Consider the following 18,688-nt stretch of genomic DNA (forward strand, 5'->3'; position numbering starts at 1 on the left):
GCCTTATTTGTTTTGTGTCTCCTTGCACCAGCAGTGACTCAGATCATATGTTCTGGGGTTGGGCAACTCGGAAGCACAGTTCCGTCACTGAGAGGGGTTCTTCTCGTTTGGGATAGGCACCAGCCTTTGAGTGACCAGGTTTGGTGCCACTTGTGGTGTCGCTTTTTGTGAGGCAGGTACACAGGTTGTGATGAGGAAAGAACAGGTTGGTTGACTCCTGGGCTGATTTAAATCAGGTATCGTGTGGTTAGTGACATTTGGCTTTGGAGTTGGATTTGAGTCCTGCTCACAGCCTCTTTATTAAATCCTTGGACACATCTGTTTGCCTTGCAGCCTGTTTTCTCATCTGTAAGAGATTTTCTTTTCTTCCCCTTCACTCAGATGCAAGGTCAGTGAAGGCAGGATTCACCTGCACCTCATTTTTTTTTCTTCAATCCCCAGGATCTAGTCCATAGGAGATCCTCAAAATTATGAATCAATGAATGAGAGGAAGTAACTGTTAACTGGGAGAGACCTGACCAACACTACCTTATCCAGGTGAGGAAGGTCAACGTCAACAGTCATAAATCATGTTGATTATATGTACCTATGATATGATGTTATAAAAATAGTATCTCTGTATATTCCTCACCCAAACCCATAACTCCAATCTAATCATAAGAAGAGCATCAAATTCCAATAGTTGAGAATCCTACAAAAGATTAGGGCTTTCCTAGGTCGCTCAGTGGTAAAGAATCCCCGTGCCAAAACGGGAGACACGAGTTGGATCCCTGGCTGGGGGAATCCCTGGAGTGGGTTGCCATTTCCTGCTCCAGGGGATTTTCCCGACTTAGGGATTGAACCCGGGTCTCCCGCATTGCAGGCAGACCGTCTGAGCCACCAGGGAAGCCCATGTAAAACTGTTCCCCAAATGCAAGTTTTACTAAAAAGAGGAAAAGGAAAAAAAAAAAAGGCCCCTCCAACTACCCCAGCGCCCAAAGCAGGAAAGGGCTTTGCCCTTCACAAAGATGGCGGCCGCCGGCGTCGGAGGCGATCCGCCCCTTTGAAGTATGGGGGCGCCGGCGGGAGGAACCGGAAGCGCGGTCTGGTGGCGGCGCCGGTCGGCGGTAGGCGCGAGAACGCGCGGGGCGGCGCGGGTCCCGGCATGAAGCTGGGGCGGGCCGCGCTGGGCCTGCTGCTGCTGGCGCCGTTGGCGGTGCGGGCGGTGGAGCCCATCAGCCTGGGATTGGCCCTGGCCGGCGGCGTCCTCACCGGCTACATCTCCTACCCGCGCCTCTATTGCCTGTTCGCCGAGTGCTGCAGCCCGAAGCGGAGCCTCAGCCGGGAAGGTAGGATGGGCCGGGGTCTGGTGTGAGAGCTCGGAAGGGGGTCAGAGGCGGGGGGCAGCCAGGAGGCCCGGAAGCCCGGGCAGTGCCCAGCCGGGGGATGGCGGGCGGGGGGGAGCCGGACCCGGAACTGGCGTGCGGCACGGGGCCTGGCTCCTGGGCCACGACCGCAGGCCGACGGGACTTTGGTCTGAGACCTGCGGATGCCAGCTGCACCTTCGCCCAGAAGGCGGACGGGTGGACGATCCGAAACTTCCTCCAGAGAATTTCTTGCTCGTTCCTCACCGGAGACGGGAAGGCTGGTGGGGGCTCTCCCGACTCGGAGCAGCGGATCTGAATTAAGCTGCCCTTTTTTTCCTGCCGGCCTTCGGGTGGGGAGGGACAGGGCCGGGGTGGGTCTCATCCGAAAGTGTGGGCAGGACTTGCAGAGGGAGGGCCTCCTGGACTCACGGGTCATCTGGGCCGAGTGCCTACGTACATCTGCGTCCCAGTAAACGGTTGGAAGAGCTTAGCGGGCTTTGCCGGCTTTACGTGAGCCTGTAAACGGCTACGTTTTGCCAGGTGTGTCCCCCTACTCCTTGCCTGACTGGCTTTGGATTTTTTCGCAGCGCTGCAGAAGGATCTCGACAGCAAGCTCTTTGGACAGCATCTTGCAAAGAAAGTCATCTTAAATGCTTTGTCCGGCTTCATCAGCAACCCGAAGCCCAAGAAACCTCTCACCCTCTCCCTGCACGGGTGGACAGGCACTGGCAAAAATTTTGTCAGCAAAATCATCGCGGAGAATATCTACGAGGGTGGTCTGAACAGTGACTATGTCCACCTGTTTGTGGCCACGCTGCACTTCCCACACATCTCGAACATCACCTTGTATAAGGCAAGGGTCGAATTTGGGAATCCTTCAGGGACGATGCTGGCTTTAGGGTTTCTTTGTTGGGGGATGGGATTTGGATGTTCTGTGTTGAAAGGAGTGAGCCCTGAAAACAGCCACACATGGCCGTTTCCCTTTAAAAAGTGTGGAAATTACAGAGGGTTGGAGATGACAGAAGCAATGACAACGTCAAAGCTGGTTTCTGAAAACAGGCTGCATGTGGTACTTAGTAAGTGGTGTGGTAGGATTTTACAGATGGACGTAATCAAATCCAGGTTAAAGCTCTTCGAATCTAACATGTTTTATAAAAGGGGAAACATTTCTAGGGAGGCCTAAGTTTGCTTTTATACTTGAACTCACTGATTTAACAGCCTGGCTTCCAGGGCAGACACATCTGAATTTCAGCCCCAGGCTCCCACTTAGCTGTGTAACGTTGGGAGAGTCACCTGACTTCTCTTGAGACTCAGGTTCTTCATCTGTCAAATGACAGTTGTGAGAATTTCTTTTTTAAAAAAAATTTTGATCATGCAACGTAGCATGTTGGGTCTTCATTCCCTGATCAGGGTTTGAACCCGTGCCACCCCCTGCAGTGGAAGCTGGGAGTCTTAACCATTGTAAAACCAGGGAAGTCTGAGAATTTCTTGAGCTCTTAAACCTGTCAAGTATGTAACATGATGCTCAGCACATGAGCGTTCAAATCATTGGTAACTATTGCCTTTTTTTTGTCTCACCTGTGTGAACACATTTTTCCCTTCAGCTTGGATGAGCATCAGGGTCACTGACCGCCCAGGAGTTCCTGGGATGTGAGGCTTTCGCTGCTACAACTGGGAAAGTTCCAGGCAAATAGGGACGAGTTGCTCTTCCTAGTTAGCATTCCATCTTCACTGTTCAATAGCTGTGTGACTGAGCAAGTTACGTAACCTCCCTGCACCTCAGTTTCCTGGTCTGTGAAATAGGAAATGCAGTAGTTAACTGCTTTGACGGGTTTTGGAACGTCACAATAAAACGGGTGAACCGTGCTTAGAACAGGGTCTTGCCTGTAGTGAGTGCTCCATGTACGTTCTCTGTTGTCTGTAAGAGGGAGGAACAGAATGGAAGGCCTTGGCGGCTAGAGCCCGCCAGACCTGAAGGAATTCTCGTTTAAACAGTGACTCACTTTGTGGCCTTGTTCAAGTCACTCCAGCTCTCCTGAGGTTCTGCTGTAAATAGAGGTCAGTTCATATCTCCAGAGCAGAGATGGGCTTCCCAGGCGGTGCTAGTGGTGAAGAACCCACCTGCCAGCGCAGGAGATCTGAGAGACACGGGCTCGATCCCTGGGTTGGGAAGATGCCCTGGAGGAGGGCGTGGCAACCCACTCCAGTATTCTTGCCTGGAGAATCCCATGAACAGGGGAGTTGATCGGCTACAGTTCATGGGGTCGCAAGAGTCAGACACGACTGAAGTGACGTTGCACGAACAGAGCAAAGTTACTGCTTTGGTTAATAGGCACCCATGGAACACTGTAGCCGTGGTCTGAGTAGCCAAGCAAAACTCCAGATCATAAGAAGTCAAGACCTATATCGTAACTTCTAGAATTTTCCTCGGAAACTAATAGCTAACTCTTCTTCTTACCTTACGTCGTGCTTGGTTGCGTCAGTTGTGTCTGACTCTTCGCAACTTCGTGGACTGTAGCCTGCTAGGCTCCTCTGTCCATGGAATTCTTGACGCAAGAATATTGGACTGCATTGCTGTGTCCTCCTTCAGGGGATCTTCCTGACCCAGAGATCAAACTCAGGTCCCCTGTGTCTCCTGCATTGCAGGCGGATTCTTTTACCTACTGAGCCACCTGGGAAGCCCTCTCCTTATCGTAGGGGGAAACATCTAGGAAAGCATTGTGCAAAACCATAGCTCAAATTTCTGATGGAAAGGGTCCTCTCTCCTTCTCATCTTGATTGCTTAATATAAGAAGTACCTACATAATGTTTGTAGGGAATGTTCCATTTAAGCAGATTTATTCCAGCAGTCTCCAGGCACTGTTTCAGAAACTCAGGAATGTTGCCTCCCCACACTCATCCTCGAGCATGTGTGCTCTTGAGGTCTCCTTACCCCTCTCGAAACCTTAGAGCCCTTCTCCAGGCTCTTCCAAGGACTTAATCAGGGAAGAGGTTGCTCGGTCTCTGCTTTCTCCCAAGAAGGCTGGTGTCCACAGGATACATTTTAACATGTTCATTTTGATGACAGAGGACTAGCAATGTAGCATCCATGTGACACGTCACAGAATTATAATCAGGGTGTGGGGCCGTGGAATCAGGCAGGGTGGGGTTCAGGTCTTCACTCTGTTACAGCCCAATTTTGTAACATTGGGAAAATTTTGGAACCTGAGTTGATTCTGCTCTTTGTGCCTCGGTCTTCTCATCTGTAAAATGGGCATGATGATGCCCACTGTGTGGGGTTGTGGTGAGGAACAGAAGAGCTCGTGTGAAGTTCTCAGCACAGCAGGAAGCACACAGTAAGCTCTTGTAAATGCAGCCTTTGTAGACCCCAGTTGTGGTGTTAATAGTGCTCCCCCCGCTGTGTCAGTCGCACTTCTGAGAATCTCTGTTGGCTTCCCCCTTGTCACTCAGGATCAGTTACAGTCGTGGATTCGCGGCAACGTGAGTGCCTGTGCGAGGTCCATCTTCATATTTGATGAAATGGACAAGATGCACGCCGGCCTCATAGACGCCATCAAGCCTTACCTAGACTATTACGACAACCTGGATGGGGTCTCCTATCAGAAAGCCATCTTCATATTTCTCAGGTAAAGTCGGGGCCGGGACATGGTTGAAGAGCTCTGAGCCCCAGCCCTGGGGGCTTCGGGGAGAAACACCCCAGTCCTTACTCACTGGAATTGTCCCGCAGCAATGCTGGAGCAGAAAGGATCACAGATGTGGCTTTAGATTTCTGGAGAAGTGGAAAGCAGAGGGAAGAAATCAAGCTCAAAGACATGGAGCATGCCTTGTCTGTGTCGGCCTTCAATAACAAGAACAGTAAGTGGGGGCACTGCTCTGGCGGTCCGGTGGTTACGACTCCGCACTTGCAATGCAGGGGCCATGGGTTCGAACCCTGGTCAGGGAAGTAAGATCCCACATGCAGTGCAGCGCAGCGAAAGAAAAGAAAGCACAGTAAATGGGGTTATCTGCTCCTAACACCAGACCCCTCCCCTGGCCCCATTCATGATCCTGCATCCCTGTTTTAGACTGACAGCCTCCCCATCACCTGGGACCGATTTTCGGTCTCTTCCCCAGGCCTACTGAGGTCTGAATTCTGAGGGAATCTGTGTAAACAAACTTCAGGTGACTTATACTCACACTCAAGAAAGAGGAACTTTGTTGATCCTCAAGATCTTGAATATTTGTTTCCTGTTTTCTTCAGTTAAATCGAAGCAGATGGTGGAACAAGGAAGACTGCTGGGGAGGCTTTGATGCAGATGGGCCGTCAGGTCCCTTGCTTTCTTGCCTTGCCATGGAACTCTGAGGGTCTGTGCCCTGGAGGAACAGCCCGACAAGGAAGGGCTGCAGTTTTAAATAAATAGAGTGGTGAGGGAATGCTCACGTGAGGGTGACATCTGAGCTGACCTGAGGAATGAGGGAGCCATGGGGAAATGAGAGAAAAGCATTGCACCAGGGGGAACAGCACACGCAAGGCCCCTGAGGTGGGAGTGTGCCGGGACGAAGAGGAACATAGGAGAATAGCAGGGGGCCAGATAAGAGCTGGAGCTTGGGGTGGGCTGCAGATCGTGGAAGGCCTGGGGACCCACAGCAGGGCTCGGCTGCAAGTGGAAAAGGGAGTCCTTGGAGGGTTTTGAGCCGACTGCCCTGTTCAGACCTAGTTTTAACAGGACTGCCTGGCTGCCAGGTGGAGAACAAACTGAGGGCGGCAGTGGGGGCACGGGGACAGCCGGCGAGGAGCGGCTGCAACAACCTAGAGGAGAGATGCTGGCGGCTTGGCCAGGCGTGGCCGCGGTGGGGGTGGTCAGCCACTGTCGGCCTGGTGTGTACTTTGAAGGTAGAAACAATGAGATTTCCCACAACGAGACTGTGTGTGGGAATGAGAAACGAGGATCTGGTCTGAGCACTTGGCAGGGCCCCCCTCCCTGCCCCGTTCGTTAAGGGGGTGGCCTCCAGGAGGAGCAGGTTTGCAGGGAGCAGGGGAAATGACGCGTTGGAGGCATGGGAGCAGGCAGCTGAAGTCCCAGTGCACTTGTGTGGGGACATGTGGGGGAGTGCCTGTCAGGCTGAGGACAGGCCAGGGAGTGGTCACCAGGGCTCTGTAAAGTCATTTGCTCCACCTGAACACTCTTCAGGGGTCTCTCTGTTTGGGGGTCCTGGTTGTCCTGATTCCCTGGCTGATTAGCCTTCTGCCCTCCTTGCCTGACGGCCCCAACTCAGCATTCACAGCCCCTGGCACTACGGGGGATCATCTGTTTACTGGCTGACTGGGCGGCTCCTCCGTTGTGAACCCCGGGAGGCAGGTCAGCGTCTGCCTGGCTGTGCTCTGTCCCCAGCCTCAGGCAAGTCCAGCAGGCCTTCGGGAGACTGGCCAGGGCTGTCCCACTTGCTGCGGGCCTACCACCCAGCACTCAGTTTGGTTCTTTCCCACGGCCACAGACTCCACCCCATCCAGTCAGTCAGATGTTTACTGAGCCCCGGCTGTGTGCAAAGCCCTGTTGGGCAGGAAAAGAATAAACCCCAGTTGTGATGCCATGATTGACAGTAAGAAACGTGTGTCTGGCCTTTGTCCGCATTTTCTGGCCCAGCGCTCCTAAAGCCCTTTGGAGGTTCCAAGAAGTGAGAGCCATAAAGGTGTCTTGATGTTCCTGACAAGCCCCTTTCAGCCACCCGGAGTCTGTGTTAAGTGAGGTGACTTTTGCAGAATACCTAAGGTGGGGGGTGCTTTCCAGGGGAACCGCCCTGGATTGGAGGGTTAGAGCTTTCAGTCTCCAACCCTTTCAGGCCCCTGGGGAGGGGAGGGGCAGCTGAAGGTTGATTCAGTCGCCAGTGGGCAGTGATTTAATCAGTCATACCTACGTAGAGAATTTTCCTTAAGAACCCTAAAAGACAGGGTTCGGAGAGCTCCGGGTTGGTGAAGACGCAGAGATTTGGGGAGAGTGATGGGCTCAGAGTTCATGGGAGCTCCACGCCCCTTCCCACATGCCTTGGCCCCTGCGTCTCCTCCAGCTGGCTGTTCCTGAGTCATATCTTTTTATAATAAACCAGTAGTCTAGTCGTAAAAGATTTCTCTGAGTTCCATGAGCTCCACTTACAAAGAAATTGAACCCAAGGAGGGACATCATTGGCCCCTCAGAAGCACAGGGGACAGCCGGAACTTTCGGTCGGGGGCTGGGGGGGCTGTCTTGTGGGACAGCGCCCAGCCTGTGGGACCTGATGAGGTCTCCGGGTGCAGTGTCGCCAGAACTGAGGTGAACTGTAGGGCCTCCAGGTGGTGTCCGAGGAGTGCTTGGTAGTGTGGGGGAAAAACCCAGGTGGGAAGGGCGGCAGAGCCAGCCCGGGATTAAGGCACAGGACAGAAGCGGGAAGGTGGAAGGAGAGACATTCTGAAGAACCTCCGGCCGTGACCCAGCGGGTGCTGGCTCGCCTCAGGAGGGAGTGGGAGGGTCCAGAGGCCGGGGTCCTCCCAGACCCGTGACCGCGGCGGCTCAGGCCTCGTCCGGGAAAGCGTGCGCCCTGCGGCCAGAACAGCACTGTCTTCACACGTTAGTGGGGGCTCTAGCTTTTGGTCCCCCAAACGCTCTGGAGGGTTTGGACACGGTGGCGGCGGCAGAGAGCGTCCACCCTGTCACTGATCCAGCCACAGGAACCCCAGCCAGTCGCAAATTTCCAAGAGGCTGGTCTTTCCCCGGGAACTCCCGTCACCTTCCCCGTTCTGTGAACCTGCCAACCTGTGAGTCTCTGGTCCCTTCCCTGCATGGCCTGTCTGTCCTGGGACAGCCGGTGAGCCTCCTTCCCGCGTGAGGTCTTGAGCTCACGTCTTGAGAGGCCTCCCCGCCCACTGTGGCGTCACCCTGTCATTGGCTGCTGACGAGCCAGGCGAGCTCACTGGTTAGTCTGCCTGCTCCTTAGACCAGTCTCCCCTGAGGGCAGGCACGGGGCTCCCCCTCGTGGTCGACACACTGCCCACGCGTGTGGACAGGCCGATGGGCAGACCGACGGTGGATGAACAGCACCTTTTTCTTCCCAGGTGGCTTCTGGCACAGCAGCTTAATTGACCGAAACCTCATCGATTATTTCGTTCCCTTCCTCCCGCTGGAATATAAACACCTGAAGATGTGCATCAGAGTCGAAATGCAGTCGCGAGGCTACGAGGTGGACGAGGACATTGTGAGCAGGGTGGCTGAGGAAATGACATTTTTCCCCAAAGAGGAGAGAGTTTTCTCCGACAAAGGCTGTAAAACCGTGTTCACCAAGTTAGATTACTACTATGATGACTGATGGCGCCAGAGCGGCTGCTTCCCGCGTCCCCTCTCTGGTCCTGGACGAGGAGTGAAATGAATTCGTCCTGTGTGACAGGACAGGCGCTTGCCCGGGCATTATTTTTTCATCCAGCAGAATCTGCAGGCTGTTGGTGACAGATGCGGACGGGGAGCAGACCCCAGGGCCTGCAGAGGAGGGGAGGAGCCAGCTCCCAGCCCAGCCAAGCCAGGGCTCATGATTTTTTTTTTTTAAAATCATGTTTTAATTTCAAATGTTTCTGTTTCAAGGAAGGATGAATCAGTTTTACTGAAAAATGTGATCATTTTTATTTAAAATGGTTTTTAACATTATGAGAAACTTTTCAGACTCTTAAGTTGTTGACTTGTGTGTGTTTTAGTAATTTCCTATCATTACAACGTACGCTGTGATGTCACTACTGCGTAAATGCCCACGCCTGCCGCCCTCAGTCTGTCCTCTAGGGTGGCGTGACTGGGGACTGAGGCTGGAGCAGCGAGCAGACCTGTCATGGGATGACCATTGCAAGGGCGATGAGCCTTAGACAGCAGACAGACACACTCAGGCCCAAGTGTCCTTCCCAAGAGTGTTCATCACAGTAACACTGTGAACTGTAACACTGTGAATGATCTTAGTAACACTGTGAACAATTTGTTAGAAACAGAATTTCCTGGAAAGCAAAGTGTCTGCAAGCCTGTCGCTTGCCTGTCAGTCAGCTTTGCAATGGCCCCTCTCTGCTTTCCATTCCTGAATGAGTCATGCACTCAGTGGCAGGTTTTGCCAAATTTTCATAAAATACGGTTTTTCATATTTTTTTACTCATTTTCATCATGTTTAATCAACTCCCCAAACCTCTAGGAAAGCTTAGCCCCCATGACGCTGAGCACGGTGTTTCTATTTGTTAAATGCAAATGCTGCCACTTTACAATAAAACAGTATGATTCGTGAATACATTTTTAGTGGGAAAAAAACACCTCGAGGCCCTACCTTCTGTGCTTGAGCTGTGAATTGAGACCTAACAGCGCATCCCAGGCTGAAATGGGGAGGAGCGTGACACAGCTGAGGATCCGGGTGGCTCCGGCTCTGCTCAGCTCCCTGGGGTATCACGGGTTCATGGAGCTCCCAACTCCCAGCTGTGAAGTTCATTCAAGTCTGGAGACCTAGCCCCCACTGAGAAGCCAGGCAGGAGCACAGAGCAGTGTAGGCGCCTAAATACCTTGTATTGTGCAACACATGTGTGCCTACAAGGGCTCCTGTGGGTGTGTGTCTGCAGTGCTCACAGGGGCGGTCTTCAGCAGGCACAGAAGACGGGGGACCCCTGCCTCAGGGCTATGCACCCAGTACAGGAACTAAGGCCACCCAGGCCCCTAAGGCAGCCCTGAGCACTGGGAAGTTCCTGATGTTGCCCTGAAGCTGGCCTGCTGTCATGTCCCCAGGAGTCACGGATTGGGGCTATCCATTCATCTGAAGAAGTCCCCAGCCCCTGGGAGTCTCTGTTAGGGGACACTGGGGTCCCTGACTCACCTAGAAAGTTCAGTCTTCCAGATGAGGCTATGTGGGGTGAAGTGGAAGCGGCAGAGGCCTGGGACCCAGATGGAGAGAGGGCAGGCTCACGGGGTGCACACTTCCAATCTGAAAACGGGGGGAGTGGGTGACCTGATGGTGAAGAGGGTCTCAACTTTGTAGAAAGGGCTCCATCTTCAGTCCTAGGAAGAGCCATTGTGAACAAATCACTTGCTGAAGAGCCCAGGTTGAGAGATTAAGCTGAGATCTGGTTAACGTAACAAGGATTTTGTTATTTTCAGGTTCGGGGCGGGAAGACCAGGCAAGCAGGTTTCCTGATCTGAGCTTGGCCACACTTTAGGTCCAGAATGGCAGCCGTGAATCACATTTTAGGGCCTCGCTTTCCTGCCTGCATTCATTTTAGAACATATCTGTTAGAAAACCAGCTTGGGACTTCCCCAGTGATCCAGTGATTAAGACTGCCTTCCAGTGCAGGGGGTGTGGCTCTGACCCCCGGTGGGGGAACTCAGGTGCCACATGCCGTGGAGTGCAGCCAAAACACAGAGTGAGACCAGCTCTTTCTGATGGTACTTACATCCAGGAAAATTAGCTGGGGTGTGACTCATCATCTAATCCAACTTAACTTTGTACCGAACAGCCTTTAAGGTAAACATTGACATGAAGACAGCCAACCAGCGTGTCCAGTAAGCCTAATTCACCCAAGTTATTAAAGAGCCTTTCTTCTCAGCTCAAACTTCAGAGCTCCCAAATAAACCAGAAAAGAAAATCTTCAAGTGGCATCTCATGATAAAATTTAAGCTTTATTATTTGACATTCAGTAGGTCAGTCCAAACTCATCTACGTCTTACTCGGGGTGAGGAGGCTGGGCCATGGGCATCTGTGGCCTTTTCAAGTTACAAGTCAGTAACAGCAGTCCAAAGGTAGCCAACACGTCTTGAGTTTATTGCATCATTGTAAACAAGAAATCTTATCTCCTCCTGACCAGACACCCAAAAGGTTATAAAAGAAATTTAATTTAGATCCAACTTGAAGACAGGTACTAAAAGTTTCAAGCCTCACCTTGACATTTTTTAAAGACTAAGTGTGATCCTCTATAAGGCACTGCCATGCTGTAGGAACATTCATTCTGCCACATCTTATACATATAAAAAAGCTGCATGTTCTCATTACGCGTCTTCAGTTGCATTGCAACCACAAGATGGAGCGATTCACACTGGCTGGAATCAAAGTCTTATTTCCCCAAGGCCAGGGCAGTGCAGCCTGGCACCACCATAAAGGACATCATTCTTAGATGACACCCAGGACCAGCCAAGACCATCTGTTTTAAGAGCATCTGATAAAGAAACAGGAAATTATCCCTTCACATGTTTTAAAATAAGCAACGTTTTGTTTCTCTATTATGTAAGATTCCCAGTAAAAACATTATTAAAAATAGCCATGTTCTTAAAAACTCAAGCGTTTCTAGTGTACAATACTTTCTCTTTGGCAATGCAGAACCTGCAAGCTGACCATCCAGTTGGCACGTGTCATCTGTGGAGAATGGTGGGGTTCTGCGGATTTCCAATGGTTCTGTGGAGTCAAGTGAAAAGCTGACCCACATGTAAACTGTAACAAGCATTCCACCGTGGGAACCAAGGACTCAAACTCGAAGCCAACGGCTGTGTTCTGGTCCATCTCTAGAGATGAGATGGCTGGTGGGACCCGGAGCCCTGGCTGAAATTCAGGAGGAGCAGCAGTACCAGAAAGGCTGCGGTCAACACCAAGTGAGAATTGGGGATGGAATCTCACGACGAGGGTTGTAAACAGCAGCAAAGCCGCGGACAGAAGGAGAGGTCCTGCCCGTTCTGTGGGGCCGCAGGGGCCTGGCACGGAGCCCCCACCCCACAAGCAGACGGCTCGCCCAGCCGTGTGCTTGGCCTTCAGACCTGGGTTCTCCCACTGGACAATCTGTGCCCGAAGGTGCCACCAATGTTACCTGAAAATACTTCATCTTAGTGAACGTGTTCTGTAAAAGAAAAAGAGCTAGAGCTGAAGAGTGTTTCTGGCAGGTGAAAACCAATGCTCCCTGGCTTGCATTAGCCCCTGAACTTTAGTTCAGCTTCTGGGATGAGGGTACCGTTGGGTCAGAAAGAGTCCTTGGCCTCTGTTCTCAAGGCACTTCTGTCAAGGTCAGTTAAGTGTGTGGGGGAGGCGGATTTCAAAAGTTCATTTCCATCTGTGAACAACTGCGCCGCCGTCATGCTGCAACACAAGTTCACTTGACAGCGGAGCATCATTTCACAAATCAACCCTCAGAACCTTCCGGATCCTGCGAGTCCACAGGTGCAAATGAGCAAATCCCGAGGAGGTCTTCAAAGTGCTTCTTCGGGCCCGGCCCCAGGTCTGCTGGGCGCCTGCTCGCGTCTCAGCCCGCCTGCACGAGGGCTCAGTAGAAGTCCAGCCGTGACTGCACGGTCTTGCAGCCCTTGTCTGAGTATATTTTCTCGTCCTTCGGGAAGAACGTCATCTCCTCTGCCACTCGGGTGACGACGTCTTCATCGACGGCGGAACCGCGGGCCTTCATCTCCGCCCGCACGCACATCTTCACGTGTCTGTACTCCAGGGGCAGGAAGGGGATGAAGTAGTCGATGAGGTTCCGGTCTATCAGGCCGCTGTGCCACAGGCCACCTGGGGAACAGGGCACAGCTGGGTTTCCTGACACTTCTGTCCTTGTCACCCCGCCAGCGTGCGGCTCCTACAGGGCCTGTCCTGATCCCCAGCACATTCCCCACGTATGCGGCCCTCAAGATTCGCTTTTGGTCAAGGCTGATGTAAGGTTGGTTGGCTACCCCCGCTAACTGGCTTCTAGAATAGCATGCCCTCCAAAAAAAGAGTCCCTACTTCAGCCAAGCTACAGGGGTGAGCAGATTCTGTGGTTTTGTGAAAGGAAGAGAGACGGCTGGGACTTTCCTGGCAGTCTGGTGGTTAGGACCGGAGCTTCTACTGCAGAGGGCACAGGTTCGATCCCTGGTTGGGGAACTAAGATCCCACAAGCCGCAGGGCCAGAATAAAAAAAAGAGAGAGAACAGTGATGCTGTGGGCAGGGCGGAGGGCAGAGGGCACCCACTCAGGGAGACTCACTGTGTTTGTTATTGAAGACTCCGACAGACAGCACCGCCTCCAGGTCCTTCAGCTGGATGTCCTCTCTCTTTCTCCCAGCCCGCCAGAAGTCAAGGGCCGTCTTAGTTATGAGGTCTCCGCCTGCGTTGCTGAGTTTGCCAAAGAAACCAGATTAAAATCACACCCTGACTTCTCTATGACATATACACACTAGTATATATAAAAGATAACTAGTGAGAACCGACTACATAGCGCAGGGAACTCTACTCAATGCTCTGTGGTGACCCAGATGGCTAAAAATATCTAAAACACAGTGTACACATGTATGTATCACTTTGCTATAACCTCAGATATGCAGATGACACCACCCTTATGGCAGAAAGCAAAGAGGAACTAAAGAGCCTCTTGATGAAAGTGAAAGAGGAGAGTGAAAAAGCTGGCTTAAAGCTCAACATTCAAAAAACCAAGATCATGGCATCTGATCCCATCACTTCATGGCAAATAGATGGGGAAACAATGGAAACAGTGACAGACTTTATTTTCTTGGGCTCCAAAATCACTGCAGATGGTGACTGCAGCCATGAAGTTTTTAAATTTCTTTTGACACTTGCTCCTTGGCAGAAAAGCTATGACCAACCTAGACAGCATATTAAAAAGCAGAAACATTACTTTGCCAACAAAGGTCCGTCTAGTCAAAGCTATGGTTTTTCCAGTAGTCATGTATGGATGTTGAGAGTTGGACCATAAAGAAAGCTGGGCACTGAAGAATTGATGGTTTTGAACTGTGGTGTTGGAGGAGACGCTTCAGAGTCCCTTGGACTGCAAGGAGATCCAACCAGTCCATCCTAAAGGAAATCAGTCCTGAATATTCATTGGAAGGACTGATTCTGAAGCTGAAACTCCAATACTTTGGCCACCTGATGTAAAGACCTGACTCATTGGAAAAGACCCTGATTCTGGGAAAGACTGAGGGCAGGAGGAGAAGGGGGCAACAGAGGATGAGATGCCATCACCTACTCAATGGATATGAGTTTGAGCAAACTCCAGGAGATGGTGAAGGACAGGGAGGCCTGGCGTGGTGCAGTTCTTGACGTCACAGAGTCAGACATGACTGAGCGACGAACAACAAACTACCACAGAAACTAACACCACACTAAATCAACTAGACTCCAATAAAAATTAATTTTAAGAAAAAGACTCTAATCAGGAAACGTACCTGCTCTAAGTTCACTCTTTTTTTTTTTCAGTTTCTATGCAGCTTAAAGCCAAATATATAAACCAGTCTATATGTATTAAAGGGTTGTAATGACTTCTTACTGATGTCACTTATTATCAGGAAATGCTGTGAGTTTTCTAAGATGGAATCAGTTTGTGATAGTTCTCTAAAGTTTATTTTTAATCAAGGAGTATTTAGTATGTGCTACTAGACAAAGAAAAAAAACAAAGCATCTGCCCTCAGGAGCTGAAAATCTGTTTTCTCAGGCAGAGAAGAAAAAAAAAACAACTTGGTGTGTAACGCTGCAACTTTTTATAAACCCCAGAGATGACATGTGTAGGCAGCGAAACTGCCTATTTTCAGAAACAATTTCCTTCATTCGTTTCCTCCTGCCCCTGCCCTGGAAGACGTCTGCAAGTTACTTTTGCCAGGCTGGCACATTTGTCCCCAGCACCTCATTCTAGCCCTGGGAAAATGAAGGGCTCGGTACATTCCCACTCAAGAAATGCCTCCCACTGACCTGAGAAAGATGAAGATGGCCTTCCGGTAAGACACGCCATCAATCTGCTCGTAGTAATCCAGGAACGGCTTGATTGCGTCAATGACTCCCGGGTGCAACTTATCCATCTCATCAAATATGAACACAGAGCCCGCACATGCACTCACGTTACCCCGGATCCACCTCTGTAACTGGTCCTGGACCAACCATAAAAGAAGAAATGGGGCATGGGGACTCAAAAGGGTGTGCCCAGGGGAGAAATGCTATGCTGTTCTTCACACTCAGGAAGGTGAAAAATCAGAGCTCTCTGGGGTTTAACAAAAACCACATCCTAATCTGCACTCACTGGGTAACTAGTTTTCCAAAACTTCATCTATAAAAAGCGGGAGGAACGTGGCTGATTCATGTCAATGTATGGCAAAAACCACTACAATGTTGTAATTAGCCTCCAATTAAATAAATTTTTTTAAAAAATTAAATTTTAAAAAAAGAAAGAAAAAAAGGGGTGAAGGGGGGACGGAAACCAGCAGAGAGATGGGTGCTAAAAGGCAAATAAGTGTTTTCCTAACTCAAATGAAGTACCCAGAGCAACTTTTTAAAGGTTTAAGAAGTATAAGATATGTGAATATTTATCATTTCACTGGTAACCAACCAGTAATTTTCATCTCACTGTGGATGGAAATCTCAATTCTACTAGACATACTGAGGAATAAGAAACTAGACTAAGACCAGCGCTGTATCCAAGGCCAGTGCCTTGTACGGCGTTACAAGTGCAGTGAACAAAGACGCTGACCTAGATAACATGTCATGACAAGCGTTTGTGCCTGTATTTCCAGGGAATTATGAAAGAATTTGGAAAATAAGAAAATCATTCTCTTTTTGGCTGTCTTCCCTGTCTTATTGTTTATGTGGCAGATATACACTTTTACTTCCTTGTTCAGTTTCTATTCCTTATCTCAGTCCCCACCTAACACTAAATAGGAACACTAAGGATGTAGGAATACAAGGATGTCCACTTAAACAAGAACCCTACTGGACAACTTAACAATACAATGCCAAGAATGCGAAGGACGGGAGGAGCAAAGGGAAAAACGGCTACTGAGGAGGAAAAAAAATCCTCTGGTCCTCAGTGCTTAAATGCAGAGGGCAAGCTGAAGCTACATCATAGGCAGGAATTTATTTTTTCATTTTTGGCTGTGCTTGAGGGATCTTAGTTCCCTGATCAGGGATTAAACCTGTGCCTTCAGCAGTGAAAACATGGAGTCCTAACCACGAGACCACCAAGGAATTCCCAAGGGAGCCTTAAATAAAGCCATTTGAGTCTGTTTCACTTAACCAAGGGCTGGGACGGGGATGCTGCGCATACTCACTGCACAGCACAGCTACCCTGCAGACTGGGAGACAGGAGATTTGGGTTCCAGTTTCTCATTTGTCGTAAGGTCACAAAGACTGTAGGGAGCAAGTCACCTTCCCGCTCTTGGCTCCATCTTTTAATGGAACATCACCCCGCTGTACTGGGCTTCCCTGGTGGCTCAGTGGTAAAGAACCCACCTGTCAACGCAGGAAACGCGGGTTCGATCCCTGGATCGGGAAGATCCCCTGGAGAAGGAAATGGCAACCCATTCCAGTATCTTGTCTGGGAAATGCCACAGACAGAGGAGCCTGGTGGGCCACAAGTCCATGGGGTGGCAAAGAGTCGGACACGACTTAGCGACTGAGCACACCCACACCCCGCTGTATTATTTTGGAATCGGTGAGGCAGAAGCTGCAGAACTGCAAATGGCAAAGGGTCACCAGGGTGGGGGGCTTGTGCCTTAAACCCGTGGGGTCTGGGGCTACTGCAGCGCAAAGAAAGAATCAGAGGATGGAGTCAGGGAGTGGGTCACCCAGACCAGTCGGAGAAGCCAGAGGACGGGATAACAATTCCTTGCCTGATACAGTTTTATGTGCTGCTCATGAGGGAAGTGCAGGGTCGACACAAACAGGTGGACAAAGTTGCTCTTCAGGCCTTTGGGGTGAAGATTTTCAGCCACAATTTGGCTGACAAAATTCTTGCCTGTGCCAGCCCAGCCGTGTAAGGAGAGAGTCAGTGGTTTCTTGGGATTTTTGTTGTTCTTGAAGCCGGTCAGCGCCTTGACAATCACCTCTGTGGCCAGATGCTGCCCAAACAGCTTCTCCTCCAAGTCCTGCTTGAGGGCTGCAGGAGCCAGCCCGAGAACAAGAGAGAAAAATACACATTAAACACGCACCAGAAAAGCAGTGCTCGCCCCAGCTGGCCAAAGTGGAAGGCACAGGTTCGCAAAGTGGTCCAGCATGGGATCTCTGCCAAACCCCAGGGCTGGCACTGAGGCGGAACCACGGGGCTGCGGTCACACGAGGCCACTTCCAAGGAAACGGACTGGAGAAGGAAACTAAATGTGTTCGCTCACCCAAGGACTGGCCCTCTCGACTGGGCTGCTTTGCAATTCCCCGAGTCAACCCTACTGGCTTGGAAGAAAACCGAGGGCCAGATGTGGGCTTTCGGGGCGGACGCTGCACGTCTGAAAGGTACTTAATAGGGTCGACACGGCACAGAAGGGCGGGTGCTTTTTCAGTTTCTTCTTACTGTCCTCCCAAGGAATGCAAACTTTTAGGGAGGAAGTTGGGCAGAACCCCCCACGATCCGGAGGATCTCTCCGAAGACACGGCTTCCGAGGCTGCAGCCGGGACCGAAACCCCACCTCTCCCTCCTACCCCATCGAAGGGTGAGCGCGGGGTGCGGGGGCACTGACGCCCGCGAGGGGCCTGTCTCCCGCACCCCGCGAGCCCCTCCAGGGCAGCCCAGCCGTACCCGACGCGTTGAGCGGCCGCTCGCTGCGGCAGCACTCGGCGAAGCGGCAGTACAGGTCCTTGTAAGACAGGTAGCCAGTGAGCACCGACGCGGCCCCGATGGCGATGCCCACAGTTATAGGCTCGAATGCCGCCACCACGTGGGCCGCCAGCAGCAGCCTCAGCGCCGCGGCGCCCCCAAGCCGCGGATCCAGCCGCATAGCACACAGAGCGCCCACAACTACGGCCTTCCCAGCAGTCTGGGCAACCCAGGCGGCCGGGCGGTGGGATGGACTTCCGGTGTGCGTCACTTCCGACCTCTAGGTCCGCCCACTCCATAGGACGGCTTCGTTGGCTAGGGGTGTGGCTCCGTGTCGCCATCTTTGTGAGTGGCACAAAAGCCAGACGTCTCCGTTCAGGGGCGTGGTTTTGTGCCGCCTTCTTTGCGAGTGGCACGAAAATCGTCTCAGCTTGGTCCAGTTGAGTCGCTTGCTAGTTTCCGACTCTTTGCGACCCCATAGACTGCAGCACGCCAGGCCTCCCTGTCCATCACCAACTCCCGGAGTTTACTCAAACTCATGTCCATCCAGTCGGTGATGCCATCCAACATCTCATTCTCTGTCGTCCCCTTCTCCCACTTTCAATCTTTCCCAGCATCAGGGTCTTTTCAAATGAGTCAGCTCTTCGCATCAGGTGGCCAAAGCATTGGAGTTTCAGCTTTAGCATCAGTCCTTCCAATGCATATTCAGGACTGATCTCCCTTAGGATGGACTGGTTGGATCTCCTTGCAGACCAAGGGACTCTGAAGAGTCTTCTCCAACTCCAGAGTTGGAGAAAAGCCGTCTAGGGACCCGCTTGGTGGTGGTGGTGGTTTAGTCTCTA

At 51.4% G+C, this 18,688-nt stretch overlaps 2 protein-coding genes across 3 annotated transcripts; one reads left to right on the top strand and one right to left on the bottom strand.

Moving 5' to 3' along the window:
- Positions 1-1,114: 1,114 nt before the first annotated feature.
- Positions 1,115-9,018, top strand: TOR1A (torsin family 1 member A). 2 transcript variants are annotated; one of them, XM_086324542.1, is made up of 5 exons: positions 1,115-1,328; positions 1,934-2,199; positions 4,797-4,972; positions 5,074-5,201; positions 8,413-9,018. In XM_086324542.1, exons 1-5 carry the CDS (start codon positions 1,145-1,147, stop codon positions 8,661-8,663), a joined length of 1,005 nt encoding a protein of 334 aa, XP_086180668.1. In that variant the 5' UTR covers positions 1,115-1,144; the 3' UTR covers positions 8,664-9,018. The 2 variants fall into 2 exon arrangements, with proteins under 2 accessions (XP_086180668.1, XP_086180669.1); XM_086324543.1 differs by lacking the exon at positions 8,413-9,018 and adding an exon at positions 5,587-6,934.
- A 1,947-nt stretch (positions 9,019-10,965) lies between these two features.
- Positions 10,966-18,085, bottom strand: TOR1B (torsin family 1 member B). The gene is made up of 5 exons (XM_086324547.1): positions 17,829-18,085; positions 16,930-17,195; positions 15,020-15,195; positions 13,305-13,432; positions 10,966-12,851 (listed from the first exon to the last, which is right to left on the bottom strand). Exons 1-5 carry the CDS (start codon positions 18,025-18,027, stop codon positions 12,610-12,612), a joined length of 1,011 nt encoding a protein of 336 aa, XP_086180673.1. The 5' UTR covers positions 18,028-18,085; the 3' UTR covers positions 10,966-12,609.
- Between the last annotated feature and the right edge of the window lie 603 nt (positions 18,086-18,688).

Source organism: Bos grunniens, chromosome 11, assembly GCF_055505025.1.
Source record: "Bos grunniens cultivar Pamir isolate PY7600 chromosome 11, Bosgru_T2T1.0, whole genome shotgun sequence".
Lineage (NCBI taxonomy): Eukaryota > Metazoa > Chordata > Mammalia > Artiodactyla > Bovidae > Bos > Bos grunniens.